At 35.7% G+C, this 22,456-nt stretch overlaps 1 protein-coding gene across 5 annotated transcripts; it reads left to right on the forward strand.

Moving 5' to 3' along the window:
• Window positions 1-51: 51 nt before the first annotated feature.
• Window positions 52-22,386, forward strand: LOC129238921 (syntaxin-4). Of its 5 annotated transcripts, none has more exons than XM_054874155.1 (9): window positions 56-770; window positions 9,125-9,511; window positions 10,224-10,346; window positions 21,213-21,306; window positions 21,405-21,647; window positions 21,738-21,811; window positions 21,877-22,014; window positions 22,095-22,205; window positions 22,279-22,386. In XM_054874155.1, the coding sequence occupies exons 2-9, from the start codon at window positions 9,479-9,481 to the stop codon at window positions 22,348-22,350; spliced, it is 888 nt and encodes a 295-aa protein (XP_054730130.1). In that variant the 5' UTR covers window positions 56-770; window positions 9,125-9,478; the 3' UTR covers window positions 22,351-22,386. The 5 variants fall into 5 exon arrangements, with proteins under 5 accessions (XP_054730133.1, XP_054730130.1, XP_054730132.1 ...); XM_054874157.1 differs by lacking the exon at window positions 56-770 and adding an exon at window positions 801-1,035; XM_054874154.1 differs by lacking the exon at window positions 56-770 and adding an exon at window positions 1,055-1,594.
• Window positions 22,387-22,456: the final 70 nt, after the last annotated feature.

A 22,456-nucleotide genomic window follows, 5' to 3' on the forward strand; every position in this document is an offset into this window, starting at 1 on the left:
GAGTTCATATTGCAACAGCACGCCGCGCGCAAACGAAGCCGGGAGCATATCGATTGCAAGAACAGTGTAAATTTAAACGCTTGTACATTCAATAAGTCATACGAGCAGTCAACCAATCAAATAGTTATTATTTATTATGGGCACTCACTACCTTCGGACAGCAAGTCGAAGTTCTGATTGCAATTGCGCTAAAATCGCTTAAATTGAAGTACAATAAGCGTAGCGAATTAAAAGGTGCGGAGAGGGTGGTTGAGATGTCTGAGCTCATGTACAAGTACATATACTAAGAGAGATTAAGCTCAGTATATGGGAGTCGATCAAAAGTGATACATTCGTTTGGCGATTGTTTGAACGCGCTCGCGCAATCGTGCTGCCGCTTGTGCTATAATCAACGTCTTCGTCGTTGGCTGGTGCTTATCATATCATATCAGTAAGAGCAAAAACAAAAAACATGATGAAAAGAGCAGCGCCTCACATACCAATTGGCTGTATAAATAAAGGCGCTCATCACAGCAACTGAAACACCGCAACTAGTGGGGCTGTTGTATAGATAACCAGAAAAAGGAAAATATGTGTTGACGTTCAATGCTCAACGCGCTGCCACCGCCACAGCCCTGCTGCCGCTACCGCTGACGCAAAGGAAACACAGCCAGAGTCTTTCACATAACCACTACTGTTCATATTTTTCGACGCTGTCGCTTCTCTTGCAATCGAAACCATAGCAGCGCATTCGTCTGCGCTTTGTCCGACCCGGCAGCGCTATGAGACTGGTAAGCAATTACCGCGCTGCGTTCGACGCGTTCAGTACATTTATGAAGAGCGTTTTTTACGGCCGTCTTCACATACACATCTACCTTAATTTCGATTTATAGTAAAACTAACTGTTTCATTTGCAATAGTGGCGCGCGCTTATCGCGTACGCAGGCGAGCAACGACAATTTATCGTAGTAGACAACGCGACAATTAATAATATAATATATAGAGCAGGCGTCTAGCTATTTTAAGTAGCATGGAAGCTCACGGGCGTTCTCACACGTAAGAAAGAAAAAACAACACAAGTGAATAATCGCTTCAAGTTAATCTGTAAGCTCCAGCTGTCTGCTGCCAGCGCGGATTGACAGTAGCTAATCGTGAATGGTGGTAGTGATCAAGCGAACGTGCCACGCGAAGCCGCTGCGTTATAGGGGCAAATAGCAGGCGCGAATTAGTTGAACTAGATAATGGACGCGTTCTAATACGAATATTTGAAAGTGATTTTAAAATGAAAATAACGAAATCTAATTGAAACTAAAAGGAAAAAAGTGCTAAACCTGAATAAAAAATTTAAATTAACCGAATGGGAAACAGTAATCAATTTGAAAAATGAAGTGAAATCAGCTGATTCATTGGTATTGATGATTCAATTAAATTAGCGCCTCATTAGTTCTACTCACAGCTTTGAATACTCAATATGTTTATACGTATGTGTGCATGTGTGGATTACACAATAACGCTCTAAAGTATTAATAACAAATGACGAATCTAAAAACATCATTTCACTGACAAATATAAAATGTCAGGTGTAAATAGTGAAACCACAACAATAATATAGTGTGTATTTGCATATGTTCGTATGTAGTTGAAAATGCGAATGCTACAAGAACAAATCTTTGTCAGTGATATGAATACACATGCATCCCACACGGTGCTTATCAGCGATGGGGTTATTCATACAAACATACCTACACACATACGTTCGCATGCATTCGATTACGTTCGTATTCGTATATGTATGTATGTATTTTCATAATATTGGTAATTCCTAATGCAATATACAATAAGTATGTATTATTCGCAGCTCTGAGGTAATAGGCAGCGAATTTGGCAAATGTTTAAACTTGAATGTTCAAAGTACAGTGAAGCTCAACCCGTTATTTGTACTGATTCATCATTATACTCGTGTGCTCTGTTACAATGTGATATTTGCTATAACTTTTTCCACATGTTTAGTGTATCTAAATGTGGAATGACGCGAAAATCGCTTAAGTCCTCCCTCAATTCCGTGCACTCGAGTAAAAGTTGAGATAACTCATTGAATCTTGATACACATACTACCCTCAGCATAAGGTAGGTTAGTGTTGAAAGAGATCGAAAAGAGTGAATAATCACACCCACCTTCCATTTAAGGTATTTTTCTAAACTGCAAAACAATGCCTTACCTTAATAACTAATAACGATTTTTCCAAAATATGGTATAAGAGATGATGTGAAAGAAAAAAGTGCGATTATTCAAAAATTTGGGAAAATGATGTTTAAACATTTAATTTTTTATTACAATATTATGCAATAAATAAAAAGCTGATAGGCTCATTTGATCTAATGAGCAAGCTAGATGGGAACCTCGAGATGATTTCCCCGAGAAACGAGAGGATTGGGGTGCCCTTTGCTGCAACTCAAGGAGCGCTGTGATAATACACAAAAGTGCAAAGTCGTGAGATCGTTCTGGCCATGGGGAGCTCGGGGAAACTTCTAAGGTTATCGAAGCTTTCGAATTTTGTGGATATCCTTACCGAGCATGGCTTATGCGACGAGACTTGGATCAGCAGCTGTCTAAAAATGAGGGGGAATAATCTTTGTACCCTCTCCTCAGCTGTCCTGCCTTCGCCGGGTTAAGATTCAGATAACTTGGCTCTCCCTTTTTTGCTACGCCTACGCATATACCAGATTTAGATATCACATACCTGGTGAATTTCATGAGTAGCTTGAGTGGCTTGTAATTTGCCGTCGTCATACTCTTCTAATCCAATCCCTCTCTTCCTAAGTGTTTTGTTCTTCTGTAGGGCATCACAATGGACGAATTTCATTCTTTGACCAAGTGGGCTTTTACATGGCCTAGCCTAACCATTTGAAATAAGACAAATCAGTATATTCCACGTCTTCACCAATTCCTGAACATCTCACTTCTCATTGAAGCGAATTGCTTAAATGGCAATTATGTACATATAATGAACTTTTAATTAAAAACACTTCTCGTTTAAATATATTTTATCCTCGTGCCTAAACGAGCTCATAAGTAATAACAATCAGTTATTCTACATAAAGTGCCAATCCAGCGACGACAAACTCTATGAACTCCGCCACAAATAAACAGCAATACATTCGAGCAGCGTAAACCTTTCATTTAACTGTTTAGTAAAGTCTACTAGCTCTGAACCACATTACTATCAGTTTACTTTGCTGCTGAAACAGATCGCTTTCTATCATTTTTCAATGCTAGCAATTTTTCACTGGCCACTGATTGAATTAACATAAATCCAGTAATGAAAAGTTGGAGTTTCAGGATTTACTACGCAAATGACCATCAATTATATACATATACGAGGGGTGCCTTTTATATGTCGGGATTAGAGAACAAAAACAAATTTTAATCATTGAAAATCACTTTATTGTTTTTCAAAATATTCTCCATGAAGATCTATACACTTTTGCATGGGTTTGAACCAATTGTCGAAGCACTTTTGCCACTCTGAATGAGGTACCTCCAAAACATGCATTCTGAATGCCGCAACCGCTTCTTCAGGTGTCGAAAAACGTTGACCTCTCAGTTTGTTTTTTACGTACGGGAATAAAAAGAAGTTATTCTGTGCCGAGTCAGGACTATACGGCGGATGACCCATTAATTCGATGTTTTGGGTGCTCAAAAATGCAATTGTTTGAGCCGATGTGTGAGAGCTCGCATTGTCCTGGTGAAGAGTGGTCCGTCTTTGGCGATTGGTTTTCCTAATTTCTTGGAAGACCAGTTTTTCCGAAAAAACAGGCGACCGGCGACCATTTGCTTGGAAGTGCTTCGTGCGCGAACAACTTTTGTTGGATTAGGCTCATCTTGAAACACCCATACAGTCGACTGCTGTTTACTTTCGGGCTCATTCGCGTAAATCCATGATTTATCACCTGTCACGATGGCATAGACGTGTTTCGAAGCCCCGCGATCGTATTTTGTGAGCATTTCCTTCGACCAATCGACACGAGCCTTTTTTTGAGCGATTGACAAATTGTGTGGGATCCAACGCGAACAAATTTTTTTGACAGTCGAATGTGTATGCAATATTGAATGTATGCTGGTCCCACTAATGCCTAAGATTGTCTCAATCTCACGATAGGTCACATGACGATCTTGCAATATCAGTTCGCGCACAGCATCAATGGTTTTCGGAACAACAACTGATTTTGGACGACCTTCACGAAATTCGTCTTGGAGTGAACTACGACCACGATTGAATTCACCATACTATCGATAAACACTGGTCCTTGATGGAGCTTCATCGCCAAAAAATGAATTAAGTTCATCCATGCAATGTTGCTGAGTTAGTCCACGTCGAAAGTTGTAAAAAACAATCGCACGAAAATGTTCACGATTTAATTCCATTTTTGGTAGGAGATGAATCTTTTAAGTTACTGTAAACAACACAAATAGCGCTGGTAGTTCAAAACGTTCTGAGTACGTAAAAGCCAAAAAATGTCAAACTTTGCGATACAGCTGTCAGTTGCCAGATTGCAATACCAGGGTTGCCAAATCCCGACGTATAAAAGGCACCCCTCGTATTGAGCGTTCCTATTTAATGGATGAATGTTTGTTTTATATACTACTCTAATTGATTATTTCGCAACTGCCATAATTCGTGTCACTCTCGAACTAGTATGATTTCTTCCATCAAATACAAGTTCATGAACTAGAATGTTTGTTGGGCAACGTGTTCTTCACTGCAGAGACATTTTTCCATACGTATATACACATATGTGTACGCATGTCAGTGATATAGGATGTAGCAATAATTAGTTATAATTAAATCCTCCTAATAGCTCTTATTCTTCACAATTTCTGCTTATTTACGTTGATTTAGTCATACAAATCTTTTGGGACTTATCCCATCAATTCAAAATAGATACACTTCTTGCCCAAAAACAGATACCATAAATTAATAACTCTGGAGTCGTCAAACAGACAAATTACAGAAATATTTATAAATGTTTTCTGGTTTTTGATAAACAAACCATGTGGGACGTTTGGTAGATTTTTTTCTGTCTCTAAGACTTGTGTGCAATACTGGGAAAAATCATGCACAGTTTTAACAAATGAGAAAAGGTATCAAATGATTACTTCAAATGATTCTCAATTTAAAAATGAGGTTTCCATTGTGCACGTGAATTTCATTTGAGCTCAATTGAAAACCATTACACTGAAATTGCATTTTTCAATATATTTGACGGAGCCGTGACCATTTCCTGTAATAAATTAAAATATCATGAAACGATGAAATGCGATGTAAAACCAAAAGTTGTGACATTAAATTGAATTAATTATAAAAGACCAAAACTATTGTTAAAGAGAAAAGGATAGTGCACAGATAGTGAAAATTATGTATTGCACAGTCTGTATCATATAATATAAGGCAAATCTATTGGTGGCCCAAATGCGAAGGCATTTTATTCGTATCCTAATGATAACAATGATAGCGGCCGCCGATGCCGGATGAGTTAGTGCGTGACTCCCATTCGCTCAAAACTCCGGGCATGAAACTCCAAATGTTGGAAACAGTTTTTTTCTAATAGCGATCGCTTCTCGGCAGGTACAGGGGAGTACATACACTAAAATTTTAAAGATGCTCTGCCAGACTTATTACAATATAGCTTTAATGAAAGTAATTAGGACGCTAATATTGGATTACCTCATTCGAAAACTTGAATATGCAGAGACAGTCAAGTTTAATTTTTAATGCATATCAATAGCTTTGATTAAGAGGATACAAACTTAGAGTAATAGCAGATTACTAATAAAAAATCAGATAGTACTCCTCATTAATATAATTAAAATTGACTTATTAAAAAAAATTATTCGCTTGATTGTCGAGTATTTACATACGATGCTCCCCCAATTGCATTTCGTGTAGGCCCAAGGGACAATGCAACCGACATTGGTGAATCAAAAAGGCACAAAACATTTTGACCGAAAGAAGTTCTTAGAGTATGCGGTTTTGAACCCCCATTGAGTTTCAATGTACATCTGTTAAATGACTACTTTAAAAACTAATATAACATTCATAATGGTCAGAAATGCATGGTTTATAAAATGATTAACTTCTCATTTGAACTTTTGTTAAAAAATTCTAAGACCGAGTATTAAAAAGTAAGTAATCAGCTAAAACAGTGATATAAAAGTTGCTGTTACACTCCATAAGACTATTTTTTGAAGTGCGCTGTTGGAAAAAAATTAGACCAATCATCTATAAATAATTCATCCGAAGTTCAAAAAATGCACTGAAAAATTATAAATGCTACTCTGAACTTGTATTCAACATAACAGAATTTACTCTTTCCAGTAAAACAAAATTCGTGTTTCATACATGACTGGATAGACGACCCTCTTTCAACGGTTAGCAGCTATGAGACGTTCATTAATTTTTGTTTTCATGAAGAAAATTCTTAAGCCTTTTAGAGAAAAGTTTAATAACAAGAATGGAATGAGCCGCAAAAAATGCGTAAGCGACAAAATTTTGCTATTTTGTTGGAGTTTCATCGATTTTTTGCATATTTTTCTTAAGTCTATAACTATGAAAAAGTAATGTGAACACTGCAAATATTGGGTCCATGAATTTTATTTCGAAAAAAATAGTTAAAAACTGAATTTTTTAACATTATATTTGGGGATATTTAATATTATATTTTTTATTCATTTTTTTATTTATTAGAAATATAATTATAAATAACTATATTACATTACGAAAGGCACTAGTAGCTAGGACTATCGGCCTATTAATATTATATATTGAAGTGTGTATTTGGTTCTACAATAAGTTACCGTTATATTAAGGTACAAAAAATATGGAATTAACCAGCTTAAGTCCTGTTTTTTCCTGTGGCCTTTAAAGAAAGTAAATGCACAAGAACGTATAACCATTTTGGTCAACAAAAGTCAATTATCCGGTTGAAGGTATCGGCCAATGGTGTAAATGTTACCGGACACACACATATATATATATATATATATACATTACTTATCAAGTCCTAGTTTCCTTATTAAACTAAAGATATATATATATATATAGGAGTAAGAAGAAACAATCAAACCCAGCTCTATCTTTAGTTTAATAAGGAAACTAGGACTTGATGAGGAACATGATGAGTGGGGGCCACAAAAGGTCCTGAGGTCGTAGTGCATACCTCAAAGTAATCTAATCAAATCTAAGAAATAACTTCTTCTATCATTTGGTTTTTCATGCCCGTGGTTTCAAACCCGTGCACTTCCGAAAATAAAATATTCGGCAACGGCTGCCGCTTGAAAACGTGTGCTTAACAACATAGTCTTGCTCATTAGGATAGTACACCTCGTTATGAGGGAAGACCTAAACAGTATGCATTATATATACACTTGTGGACAAAATAATAGGTGTGTGCTGAATCTGTACTGATTTTACGCCCAATAGTGTAATAACTGTTATTTATTTTTGATACCGCTACATTTTAATGAAAAAATGGGAAACTAGAACGTAAGTAAAAAACATTTCTGCGACTCAATTGGTAATTTTGCGTGTTATTGGAAAGTAATGATTGTTTGATTGAATTCGCTTGGCCATAAAAATAGGTGTATCAGCATTTTTTCGAAAATACCTTGTTATTTGAAGTGTTATCAAGTATGTTTTGCTGCATTGTTCAATTTGTATTATTTTGACTGGTTCAATAATTATTTAGAATGGGTCGTAATAGCCACTGCACCGAAGTAGAGCGTCAATTGGTGAAGAAACTTCGTGCGGAAGGGAAAACGTATCGCTACATTGCCAATACATTGGGACGGTCGGAAAACTTTGTTACGAACTCTTTAAAAAAAAAGTGTGAGAAAGAAAATCGTGGACGGCCAAGATTGACGGGCCCGGCAGAGGATCGCCGTATAGTTCTTATGACCAAAAAGGATCCTTTTGTGTCTTCGCGACAAATCGCAGCAGAAATGGGATTGAATATAAGCTCGCGGAAGAGTTCCACTTCTACACAGAAGAAAACCATTTGCTAATGAACAGGGATTGGTGTGGTCCTACTGGAGAAAAAAAGTGGCGAAATATTTTATTTAGTGACGAAGTAAAGATGAATTTATACGGTAATGATTCCAAAAGAAGTGTACGCCGCCTGAAAGGCAAAGAATTTACGTCTCAGTATACCAAAGAGACCATTAAGCATGGAGGTGGAAACATTATGGTGTGGGGATGTTTCTCTTGGCAGGGTGTTGGTCCTCTATTTTGGATAAAATACACAATGACCGCGGTTGAGTATAGGGATATTTTGCAAAATGTTATGCTTCCATATGCAGAAGAAAAAATGCCTTTGAGATGGTGTTATCAGCAAGATAATGACCCCGAACATACCTCGAGGTTGGTGTCGGAATGGCTAAGAAATGCAAACATAAGTTGTATGGAATGGCCAAGTCAATCCCCTGATCTCAATCCTATTGAAAACTTGTGGAGTGATTTGAAGAGGAGACTGGCAGACTTTGCATTCCAAAACAAGGAGCAATTGTGGCAGAAAACCAAGGAAATATAGGATGCTACCCCTTTAGAAACCTGCCAAAAATTAACAAAATCCATGCCCAATAGAATAGGCAAACTTATACAGAACCATGGAGGATATACTGGTTTTTGAAATAGTTACTAGCGGTTAAATTTAAGTTGAACTGTCTTTTTGTTTTGTTTTTTGTCATATAATATTTCACACCTATTATTTTGACCAATGGTATTTTTTTGTTATAATTAAATTTTCATTTGAGTGTAAAAAGTAAAATGAATTTCAACATATTTTTATTTAATGAAATAAAATATTACTAAAATAATAAACCAACCCATTCGGCTACGGCGACCGCAATAATACCTCAAACCCCTAGTTGTAGTATAAAAAATGTGCTGTTTGGAATGTTCGTGGGGTATTGCTCTCAAAGATTAAATAAAAGTAAACTAATGCAGTATGACATGCATTCCAACACCCACCCGGATATCTCATTCTCATACGTATACACAATAAAAATTTGGATTATAATTAGCTTAGAAAAGATTCCAAAATACAATAATACAAACAAAGCTAATTAAAAGTATTTTTTGTCATAAAGATAAGGCCACTAACAAAAAACTTAGATAATCAAAATAAAATTAAAAAAGACAAGTGAAGAAGCAGTATTGGAATAGAGCAAAGAATAGCGATGTAAAAGTGGAATCGTACAAAAAGTAGAGCGAAACACTAAAAATTCAAATTCAAATGAGGAGTTTTGCCTAATGAAAACGAATGAATTTCGGCGTAGCGTTAAAGCCAGTGTCAACAACGAAGGTAAACATTAGTTTTAAAGCAACAAAGAATTAGCAGTAAAACACTATCAGTGATAATAACAACGGCATATAACAACAACAATAGCAGCAGCAGCAATAGCATTTAATTAACAACTGGCACTGCGTGTATAACAACAACAATGGTTAAAGACAGACTGCCTGAGCTGCTACAGGTAAGTTACACATGCTCCCTAATCGGAAAGATTGTGGTGAGCTATGAGATATGAGAGAGGGTACATAGATAACGAACAGTCTGCATATGTGTGTGTGTGTGGGGGGGGTTTTAAACTTAAATGTGTATATGTATATGTGTATGAATGTACTCATTTAATTACTCGCTTGTATGTGTTTGTGTGCTTCTGAGCGTGATTTGCAACAGGAAGGGTGGAAGCGCGTGCAAAAGTAAAATAAGAAACAGCAAAACGAGTCAGAATAGCCGGAGAGCACGGCGACAATCAGTCAAGCACTAAGCGCTCGCAAGCGGTAAAAATTATGGCTAACAGCAGTGTATGACGGCAGTGGCAAGTGCAAATCGCGCAGATTTGGCAGCACCATTGAAGAGGCGGGCATATTTTTTTTACGTTCGAAGATTCGCTGAAACAAATCGGTAACAGTGATCTGCTGACCTGCATTTACCGTTAAGCCATAGCTCCAAAGCTAATAGTGCCAAACCATCAGCTGATCACGAGCCACTGGCAGAAGCAGAAAAGAAAACAAATAGTTAGTGTGAGTTATTGTGAATTATTGTGGGCGAGGCCAAAAGTTGTATTGTATGAGATTGAATTGCTTAAAAAATAAATCAATAGTAACGTTTAAAGTTTTTAACATATTTCTGTATTTATTTTTTGACTATAAAGTTAATTTGTTTTCTATTTCGCCCCACAGCGCTCAGGCAGCGTGCTCTCCACCATTTCCACATCCAATGGTTCGGCATTGTTCCAGCGCTCCAGCAACGTCGACCTCAAAATAGCAGAGATGAGCGCACCCATGGACGCGATACTCAACCCGGTAAATAAAATTCAGCAAAAATAAAATATGATTAAATAAAGTACTACAAAATTTGAATCGGCAAGAATATTTAAGTACTTAAGTGTGTGAGCTTAAGAGGCCGCTGTGGCCTGACTGCTCTAACAAAATCACCTACTTAAAGAAAAGCAATAAGACCGGGGTTTACTTACTGATAGACGCTATTAAATATATACTCACTTTGCTAGATGCAAATATGCAAATATACAAACATACATACATACATACATACTCGTATTTCACATTTGTGCCGCCGTACGTGCAAGCAAATATTTTTTCTACAAACGAAGTCACATATACATACATATATATACGCTTTTGGGTTCATTAGTCGCCAGCACAGCATCGCAGAATCTATAATTTACGCATTTTCAAACAATTTCTTTTAAATAAATTACTTCCATTTCGAATTGCATATCGAATGCATTTTCGTGTTTCGATGCTGTATCTTTGGGTCGTTGGAAACAGCAGTCATGTTTTTTTTTTTTTTGTTAATTCTATATTTAAAACTCAGTTTACAATAATGTTCTTAAAAAAGTTTGTATATTTGTGGTTACACTTAGCGGATGTGCAAGTACTCTTACAAGCATGTAGCCATAATAGGCCGTTTCATCACATGTCCCAACGAAAGTGTGAACGTTCGCATCACACCTGAGAGTGAGTGGCACCCATATACGAAATAGGCGCTTATCAACTGCCGCTTAGCAGCCTTGAGAGCATTATAAATAAATTGTGCTCTACTTGGAGTCATATTTTACGGTGACGAGTGTGCTGTTGTACATATGTATATACCTACTCGTATGTTCGTAAGTGAGAATAGCTTTACCCAGTAGCAGATTTGATATGATATCTAATATAGTTTGGCAGATAGTTGAGATAAACTTTTAACAGCTCTTTTTTATTGTAAGAATAATACCCTGACCAGTGGAACTCTTAAGACAAACGTGCTCTTTCTTTAGGAAATATATGAAAGAGTAAATGTAAGAGATGAATTAATCCAAAAGCGCTTGCAAAAAGGTTTTTTATTAAAAATAATTCACACGACTATCGTTCAGCAATTACAAAAAAGTGCAAGCACTTCGCCAGCAGCAAGTTGTTGACTGTCCCAATATCAACATTTAAGCAACGTGAGTTTATAAAATTTGAATTGTCATTCGTGGAGTAGCTTTACGGAAACTACCTTCCTAAAGTTATCATAAAGAACAAAAATACTTGTAGTAACATGCAAGCGACTTTAATTTTCTCTACTGGGACAGTGTATGATAGTAGTCTGAGTTTAGTAGCGTTAGGTTTAGAATCATGGTAAAATAATGTAACGGGTGATCAATCATGAGGTGCTTTTTTCAATAGTTAAAAAAAAACAAAAATGTAAATTATGTTCAAAACCTTTATTTATCATTTGAAAGGACATTCTTTGACATTTACTTTTTGAATATGACTTCATTCAAATGTTGGCCGCAACTACGCTTAAGGTGGTCCATTCTGAAGGTCCAATTTTCAATCACTCGTTCGAGCATTTCGACTGGTATGTCGTGAATAACACGCGTAATGTTGGCTTCCAGAGCTTCAATCGTAGCTGGTTTATCAGCATAGACCTTGGACTTCACGAATCTTCAAAGAAAAAAGTCCAAAGGTGTGATATCACAAGATCTTGGTGGCCAACTCACAGGTCCTAAACGTGAAATCAGCTGCTCTCCGAAATGACTTCTCAATAAAGTCATTGTTTCACGAGCTGTATGGCAAGTGGCTCCGTCTTGTTGAAACCAAATGTCGTAGAGATCATTAGATTCAATTTCAGGTAGCAAAAAGTCCGATATCATGGTACGGTAGCGAGCACCATTCACAGTTACGTTGCGGCCATCATCATTTTTGAAAAAATATGGACCGATGATTCCACCAGCCCATAAACCACACCAGACCGTTGTTTTCTCTGGGTGTAAAGGTAGCTCTTGAACCTGTTCTGGTTGCTCTTCATCCCAAATACGGCAATTTTGCTTATTGACGTAACCATTGAGCCAAAAATGCGCCTCATCGCTGAACAAAATTTTGCTCGAAAACAGCGGATCTTCTTCAATCTTTTCAAGAGCCCAATCAGCAAAACGGTGACGTGCAGGAAGGTCATTTGGCTTTAGTTCTTGTACGAGCTGTATTTTGTATGCTTCTAAATGAAGATCCTTCCTAAAATTGACCAAGTTGTTCCATACGACAGTCCAAGTTGCTGAGAACGGTGCCGAATCGATTCATCGCGGTTTTCACGTACACTCTCTGCTACTGCCGCTATATTCTCAATGCTTCTTGCTGGACGTGGTCTATTCGGTCGAGAATTATCCACCAATGAATATTCGGATTCAAATTTGTTGATGGTATGTCGAATGGTGTTTAAGGCAGGCCGATTATGTTGACCATAATGCGGTCTAAGCGCACGAAAAACATTTGTCACAGAACACTGATTTTCATAATACAGTTGAACAATTTGTAGACGTTGTTGCGGTGTGAGTCTTTCCATGATGAAATGCCAAACGCTGTTCAACAAATCCACGATGACAGTTTGCCACAACTCGCGCGCGATCTGTAAAAAAAACGCAAATGAAAAAAACTCCTCTTAATTGATCACCCATTACTACCGTTGAGCTCAAATATTTTTGCATTAGCGTGGATAAATGCGTTTGAATCTCCTAAATTTTTTAACTCTTTTTTTATATTTTATATACAAGATACATGTCTCACACCCACAGGGAACCACAGAGCACCAACAATATCCAACATATTATATAAAATTTATTTTATTTTCCAATGTTTCCTTTTAACTTTTATCTTTGCATAAATGAAGCAAATCATTTTCTTGCCACGAGTACTATTCTTCTTGATTTTGTATGTCTAGTCTCAAAAGAACGAACTTTTCACGTAAAATATTTATTTATTCATCAATATCTATTTTACCCACTTCAATTTAATCAGATACGTATATAGTGAGTAACTCAGATAGAATATACTTGAGTCAATGTTTTTTTCAATCCTCTAAGGTATTCTGATATGCGTTATTTGTGTGACCTTGAGCAGTAAGACTTGTATCTCCTGAATAGTGGGACATCTGCATCTTTTCATAAATTTTTTTCAGTCTTGGAAGGAGTAGAAAATCGCAGAAGATCAAAACTGTAAAACAGTGGCATGATTACGATTGTTTGGTTTTGGTCAGTAAACACACTAAAAAAATTCTAGCTGTTAACCGAGTTAACCAAGAATTATAAATATTTTTTTTAATTTGCAATCGTTTAAAACAAAGCAACCGTTCTATATAAATGCGATTTTTATGACAGAATAAGTCGGAATTTTTTAGGATTTTTAAAAATATTTTTTTTCGAACTCGAAATCATATAGACTATGTAAAATTTAACTCAGCAATTTGTTTGTGGCTTATCGAAATTTTTTCAAGAAAACGCTAGGAGAACGACAAATTATATATGTATTTTATTTATGCTTTTTATTAATATATTTTAAACAAAGACCTCCTCTAGCGCATTGACTTTTCATACAAAATATTGTAATAATTATTTATAATAGCAATTCTTTTTACAAAAAGGTTCTGTGATATTTTCACATGGATTCAGACTACAACCATTAGTTTCGATATTGGCTACTAGTTAATAATGTCTGTTATCTGTATCACAGTTCCGGTCTATGCAGGCCATCCTCGCTCAGAAGAAGTGCCGATAGCAACGTTTTATCAGCGTGTTATAATTGTCATAACACTCCTGAGAGCAATTAAATGTAATAAATCGTTTAAGCATTTTCGCTTCGATATCAACTGAGTTCTCAAAGAAGTAGCTATCATGAAATATGTGGACGTTAATTTTATCACTCTTTTTATAACTAAAAAAAATCAGACTTGATTCCATCTCAAAATTGCGCTACTGGACTTTACAAGTATTACTGCGAAAAAGGCACTATTTCAAGCTCTATTATCAATACTAAAACAGAGACATTAGCGATTGTTAAATGTACGCTCTTCTACTGAGGAACACAACCCCCCCATTCCTACCGTTAACACGGTTGAAGGTATATTTTCTTTTCGCTTATTTATAGATAGGCGGCTACCGTAGCCGAATGGACTGGGGGGTGACTAAATGAATGACATGAAACACCAAATGATAGAAGTTTTTTCTAATAGTCCCACGGCAGACAACGGCAAACCTCCACATGAATTTCTTTCATGGAAAAACTCCTCATCCATCTGCCATTCGAAGGCGGCATAAAATAGTAGGTCCCTCCATTGGTAGACAATATCAAGATACACACCATAAATTGGAGGAGAAGCTCGGCCAGTAATGGGTATAAGCGCCAATTAATTGTATAGGTGGATGTATGTAGGTATGTATGTATAACTGTTATTATTTGTTGGAATTTCGAAAGTTTTTTATGCTGGATTTATACTATAATGTGAATATTGAAAGCGCTATATTTCTATTTAAGAGCTTAAGAACTTAAAATGATGATACAAAACAGAAATATTGTTGGAATGATTTTTTTTTTTAATAATTTCATGGCATTTATTCTTTGAATATGATATCCGACACATGTCCGCCGCGGCTAATTGTTGACTACTTTTTCCAATAAATCTGGCCGTATCGCGGCAATGATGGCTTGAATATTATAATAAATTAATTGATAAGCGCGCTGTATAGCATGTTGTGTCATCTAGTTGGAACCAAATGTCGTTAGTATTTAGATGATTCATTTTTGGAAAGGAAAATTCTGTTATTTCGAAAAAAAGGGCCGATGATGCCGACAGTGCTCTATGAGCTTCGTAAACAGTTTAATTTTTTTCAAAGTAAATTTCTACAATTTGAATGCGTTGTTCTGGCGTTAAACGATTCATGATAAACAGAAATGTCAACTCAGCTTGTCATTCTCAGCTGTCAAACTATAGTTATCGAAATCTATAATTCTCATGCAGCTAAAAAAACACCCTATTATTGCATAAATCCAGTTATTTTATGTGCACTAACCAATGCCAACATCGGAATTTGAAGCTTTTTTTATTAAAATGGAAATCCGCTCTCATTCAATGTCATTTATATTCAAAATACATCAAAAGAGATGGAAGTAACCTAATATTCGCGCGATTTATGCACACAGTTAAGAGAATACAAAAGGTTGCTAATCTCGTGGACCGCTACTCGGATTTCAGTGAGAGAATCAGCTGTTGAGCCGACGTAATTCTAGATGTTTTTTATCATTTCTACTTATTTATAGACCACTTTTTTCTTTCTATTTTCTTTTCTGTTTTCTTTTTTGTTTACATTAACCTAACTTATCTTCTAATTTTTGTTTGCAAATCTTCGTTATTTTGATACTCTCTTCTAAATTCTCGCAAATAAAGGGTGTTTTTTTAGAGGTTAGGTTTTCAAGATGAAATAAAACGTATATAATTTAATGTTATGGCCAAGAATTTAGCTTTATTATAAAGATAAGGGTTTGCCATTATGTTTTAAAAATGATTTCGGGCAAGTGGCCGCCGCAGCTGGCTCGAATAAATTCCAGCCGAGAGGCCCAATTTTCGACCACTTTTTGCAGCAATTGGGGCCGTATGTCAGCAATAACGCGCCGAATATTCTCTTCCAAGACGTCAATCGTCTCGGGCTTACCTGCGTAGACAAGCGACTTCACATAGCCCCACAAGAAATAGTCCAGCGGTGTTATATCGCACGATCTTGGAGGCCACGCCACAGGTCCACGGCGCGAGATAATGCGCTCACCAAAAGTTTCCTTCAATAAATCGATTGTTGCGTTGGCTGTATGGCATGTAGCGCCGTCTTGTTGGAACCAAAGGTCGTCCACATCAACATCGTCCAATTCATGCACGAAAAAGTCATTAATCATGGCTCTATAGCGCTCTCCATTGACTGTAACATTATGGCCGGCTTCATTTTTAAAGAAATATGATTCCCTCTGCCCATAGAGCATACCAAACAGTGACTTTTTGAGGATGTAACGGCGTCTCAGCAATGGCTTGTGGATTATGTTCACTCCAAATGCGACAATTTTGCTTATTGACATACCCATTCAACCAAAAGTGAGCTTCATCGCTGAACAAAATTTTCTTCGATGCGTCGCGCGAACCGAACCATTATTTTCGTAATAAATTTGCACGATTTGCAAACGTTGTTCAGGTGTAAGTCTATTCATTATGAAATGGCAAACCAAACTGAGCATAAATCAAGTGACAGCTGTCAAAAAGACCATCTACGAAAAAGTAGTGCCAACTTGGAAACCTAACCTCTAAAAAAAACACCCTTTATGTCACCTACAATTGCGCCACGGCAAATTTGCGCTCTTTTTCATCTTCAAACCGCGTAATCTTGAATTCTATCATTCTTGTTAAGTTCATATCGATATGTTTAGAGTATCCCTTTGTAAATTTACAGATGAGAACTACATTGTATGCTTCTTCCGCGGAATCATTCAGTTTCTTATTACAACTATTCTACAAGTAGAGCATCAGCAATTCATAAAACTTGTAAAAAGTGCATAGCATCGAAATGCCCCATTGCTCATGTTCCCCTTTTACGCTCGTCAAACACAATTGAAATGATTAACAATATAGCAAATATGTATGTATGTACATATATAGGATATGCTTATGTATGTGAGTATTGAGAATGCGGAGGAGAAAATGTGCATTTCTCTGGATGCCACGCACGTTTTTTGTAAGCATTCGTTATTAATTGGCGGTTAATTTAAATGTATTTGCGTCAATGCTATAGCAAATAATTTGCAATTTTTTCAATAAAACTTTGCTTTTAGTGAGATTTTTTGCATTTGAAATTCGTTTAATATCAAGTACAAATACTCAAGACAACAAACGTTTCTTTCGATTTATCATATCAGCATACATATGCATGCATATAGCTTACATATGTACTTATGTATGTATGCATGTAGATGACACCGCTCGCCAATTATCATTGCCCACAAAACCAAATGTTCTAAGTACTTAAAAGTTGGACGGGGTGGAAACAATCAGTTTATTTGTAGTAAGTAGGAAAATGCTTAAAAAGTACTTTGCATACAAATAAAATAAAATAAATAAACTAGGCGAATACTTACATATGTATGTACGTATTTAATTGCATACATATTTACGTAATTGAGTTGTGTTTGTGCCAGCGTTTGAATTGTATTTGAATCGATTAAAATTCACTCTATTTTGAATTTGTTGAGCAATTAAAATTGGATTACATTTATATATACCTATGCTTGTATCATAATTACATTTTGTCATTATTTCGCTTTCCAAAAGAGAACTCTCGGCCCAATACATTAAATAGATAAAATATGAAAGCTGAAAAAATTGGAAAAATTGTCGTGTACTATTAAGGGGGGGGTAAGGGATAAACGCTAAAAAAAAACACTTTTTTCATGAATTTATTGTAGCGAAACGGTTCAAGTCAGTTTATTAAAAGTTGTTGCATATTATAAAGTAACATTTCAAGAATAATTGATAAAATTTTCATGTAAAAATATTGCAAAATGAGGGAATGAGAGCACATTTACGTAGACGTCTTTTCAAAAATACATTTTGCAGTAGTCAGCATATCTCAGCGTAGAATCATCTGAAATCAAAAAAATCGAATAATTTAGTTAAAGTATGAGTTAAACTTCCCCCCAACGTTTATTTTGGCGATTTATTTTCATTTTCAGCCATTTGGTAGTCGTTTGAAGTAAAAAGTGATTTTCGACGAAAAAATGCCGCCATTTTGTAGGTGTAAAACCACCTTAATATAAAAAAAAATGGCGAATTTTTTATATGTAAAATATGTGTGCAAAATTTCAAAAGGATCGGTTGAGTAGTTTTCCAATGCCAATGACTACGCACTTTAAAAAAAAAGGTTCGAGAAAACCGCGTTTAAAGTTTGTAACGGACTACGCGCGCAACTGCTGCGTCTCGGCAGATGTTTGAGGCGGCTCGGCTTTATGCTCTATAACTTAAAAAGTTTTGCTCGGATTGACTTAAAATTTAGCACGGTATTTTTGAAATGTTTTACTACAATAACATGCAAAAAAAAAAAATCGATTTTTATCCCTTACCCCCCCCCCCCCCCCCCCCCCTTAATTGGACTATAAATACAATATATTGATGATTTTCTCATAAGAGTTTTAGTTTTTCTTTATACATAATTCTTGGTTATACAAATTGTAAAATTCGTCATAAGTATTTATAATATTATCTAAATTAGATACATACCTACGCTGTTTAACTTCATTTAGCAATGGGTGATACGAATCTTTGATAAAATTCAATTTTATTTGTGTATACAGCGGTAGATCCCTCAAAATAGGCAGCAAATTTATAATAAACAAAAATCTTCTCAACTCAACTCTTTCTCCAAACTCATTGCGGTGTTCACTGGTCACTGTTCACATGTCGTGTTCACTGGATCCTGCAGAGGAAGAGACTGTTGAAGACTTTCTCTGCAAATGTCCGGCTCTGGCGGCTAGGCGCTTGAGATTCCTTAGCATGCCCTTTGGGGACAGATTGAAGAAATTCTCCAGCCTATATCCCTTTTCTCTCCTCCACTACATCAACAGCACTGGATGGCTGTAGACGGTTTTCTCTTCCCTAAATTTTTTCGCAGCTAGTGGTCCACATTATGGTATCAAAATGGCGTAAGTGCTACTTGTAGTGTACCTGGGTACTCTTGCCATCCAACCTACCTACCTACTCTTTCTCAAATAAGATTATAAAAAAAATATAAATCTAAATCCATGTATATACACCCAACTCTGTTTTTACACAGTAGATTCGTTTCTTAAAAAAGCGCGCAAAAAAAAATGTTTATAAAAATACATGCGACATGGGATAAATTTGGAGCTATATTCCACAACTTAAAAAAATGGTGTAAAATGAAAAAACTCTAAATAGTTCCCCGCAAAACCGTGCAAAAGAAGTAATAATAAAATCCGTATTACAAAAGCATTTATAAAATAAAAACAATTCAATTCTATTACAAAAAAAAACTAAAATTAGTGAAAATTTAATCCATAAGCACAAATTAGGAATAAAAATCAAATTTGCAACTATTCATCACTCCTTCATAACAAGAGTGCACATTTATTACGTGCTGGACCAAAAATGCCATCATGACACGAATGTGTGTAATTAAAAAATTACTTGGCCGATTTGAATATTTTTCTAATTTTTTGCTATAACACCCGGATGGTTTAAATAAATACGAGTTGCCTGTTTGGAAAATTATGTTTACTTAAATTGACAACATAAATTTAATGTTACAGTATGGCTGCGAAATATAATGGGTTCGAGAAAGGTACTGTCGAGAATATTTGTAATCCCTCCTTACCTATTAGAAAAAAGTAATTAAATTTATCAAACAAATGAAATATTACAATACGGGTATCAAACTTAGAGCTTGCTGTCGAAATTATTTTCGAGGAAGGTTGCCCCCTGATTCAAAAATTTAACTAAATGAAATATGTTTGATATAGAATTATCTTTCATGGGGTTGAAAATTATCGAAAAAATTAAAAGTGTTTGAGAAAACCTTATTAGATGTTTGATCATAGGGTTCAAAAGCACTTTGAAAAAATTTTAAAAACTCGTCTGAACTTCGTACACGTATTGCTCCCCGTTTCATTGGATAAAATCAAGTCCACTTTTTATAAAGGGTTTTTCAATTGGCCCGGGTCGATTTTGGCGCCCTGTGGCAGCCATTTTGTTTTGGTGACATCTGCCAAATCTTTTGTTTATTATTCAGTTGTTTATGCCAAATCATCGTGGCAAGTTACACGATTGAACAGCGCGTTCAACAGCGCATTGCGCCCATTTTTCGGTAGACGTGATGGCCCTTCCAATTTCTTATGGCCCATATTGAACCATATGGACCTAGACGACATGTGTTTCCAGCAAGATGGCGCTACGTGCCACACAGCAAACGCCATTTTATTCCATTTCAACATCTACCCGCCCTTATTGAAAAACCCTTTATATTAGGCGATGGTACAAACTCAAGCTGTTATAACTCAAGAAAAAGTTCAGATAATTTTACGAAACAAAATTTTAATAAAATGAGTGCGGGTATATACAATTCGGTCCGGACCCAATATAAAACTTTCTTCTTTTCATCATCATCAGTGTTGGCTAGACAACCCTTGTCGGGTCTTCGCCCGCTGTAGCATATGCCTCCAATTGTATCTTCTTCTTTTACTTGCTTTAATTTGCATTCTTCCACAAATATGCGTATAGAGAAACCTTTTTAAAGAAGATGCAAATCATCTTATTTCCTCGTTCTGTCATAAGTCTTTTCTTAAAAGTTAAAACAAAAGGTAAGTACTATCAACTTTGAAGAGTTCGTTATTTCATTTTTTAAATCATTCTCCAATGCCATTTGTATTTCGGTACTTGCACCTACTTCATTTTGTTCACCTAATATTAACGTTATTAAACTAAATAAAGACAATAAAATCATTAAGCTACCTTTACTTTGTTAAGAAATTAAATTAAAATGAAATGAAAAATGTAGCACTCATAGGGTAAGGAAATAATTTAATTATGAGATTAAGAAATGGGATTTACTGCAAAAACCTTTTATAAAATGCTGTTAAAAGTATTAAAATATTATATTCAAGGCGTATGCGTGCGTATCACGTGCGTATACACAATATAAAAAGCTGAATTAGACTGATATAAAAATTTATGAATATTTTTAAAACGCACTTTATTAAGTCCCTATAACAATCACTAAATGCATTATTGATAAAAATAGAATATGTCCAAAATGATGTCAATAGCCGTAACTATTTTTTAATACAAATTTTCTTTTGTATTTTCAGTATTCGGAGATCCGAGTACAATTGGCTCAAATTTCCGCGAATTTAGAGATAATGAATCGTATGGTCCAAACAATAAATATACGTAATTTTAATGGTACGCAAAAAAATAATAGAATATTGTTTAAACAAAGAAAACATAAAAATATTCTTGGCAACTTTTACCAAATAATATTTTCAATTTCCACTGTACAGAAAAAGAAATGGACGAACTGCGCACTCAAAATCTTAAAATGGGTAATCAGCTAATGAACAAATTCAAAGAATTCAAAGCGAACATGCCACCGGAGAATGATTTCACATTAGAAGCACGCATGAAACGAACACTATTTTATGGTCTCTATCAGAGTTATATACAAATCTGGACGAGAAATGAAGAGTTCCTCCAATTGTATGAGCGCAAGTTAAAAAAAAATCTGGAAATGCATTCAAAAATCAGTGAGTACTTTGAGTTGACCATCTGCAAGAGAAATATGTATGTGAATAAGGGAAATCTATTGAATGCTATTGTATATTTGCTTCTTCTAGTGAACTGTAATTCCACCGAAGAGGAGATCGAAGAACTGATAGCAAATAAAACGACAAATCTCTTCGTTGACAATGTAAGTACCGACTGATTTGCAATCCATCACAATACCGTACCATAAACACTTCACACCCCACGCAGATTCTGGAAGAAACCGAAAATGAACGGCGCACTCTTCGCGATTTAATGGATCGTTTCAATGAGCTTAAGAAGCTGGAAAAGTCCATTGAGGATGTGCATGCGTTATTCCTGCGTATTCAAACACTCGTCTTGGAACAAGTAAGCAGATCACAGTAAACAAACTTTGCCTTTGATCACTTCCATTACCTTTTTTTTTTTGCATTCACTCATATTTTCAGAGTGAAACGATAAATCGCGTTGAATTCGTTGCCCAACAAGCGACACACTTTGTGGACAAAGGTCAGCATAAACTTCAGAAGGCTGAGTCGCTGAAACAGAAGGCTTTAAAGGTTAGTGGAGAATATAAAATTTTGTATTTGTTTTACTTACACTTGATTTCCATCTCCTTTGGATTACTTGTAGAAGAAATTTTGGCTTATCGGCATTGCGGTGGCTGTGTTAGTTATATTAATATTAATTGGTATCTATTTATGATCAAAAGACAAATATATTTTAATACTTCAAAACGAAGAGATATTTTTCACTTTTTCACAAATGTTTCAAACCGGAACCTATTGGACAAGTAATAAAGGAAAAGGAA

The sequence above is a fragment of the Anastrepha obliqua genome, chromosome 2 (assembly GCF_027943255.1).
Source record: "Anastrepha obliqua isolate idAnaObli1 chromosome 2, idAnaObli1_1.0, whole genome shotgun sequence".
Taxonomy (NCBI): domain Eukaryota; kingdom Metazoa; phylum Arthropoda; class Insecta; order Diptera; family Tephritidae; genus Anastrepha; species Anastrepha obliqua.

Excerpts from the sequence above, each read along its gene's own strand:
- LOC129238921 (XM_054874155.1), top strand. The coding sequence starts at position 9,479 with ATGGTTAAAGACAGACTGCCTGAGCTGCTACAG. Across the intron at positions 9,512-10,223 it reads GACTGCCTGAGCTGCTACAG|CGCTCAGGCAGCGTGCTCTC; the intron begins GTAAGTTACACA and ends TTCGCCCCACAG. Across the intron at positions 21,812-21,876 it reads CAAATCTCTTCGTTGACAAT|ATTCTGGAAGAAACCGAAAA; the intron begins GTAAGTACCGAC and ends CACCCCACGCAG.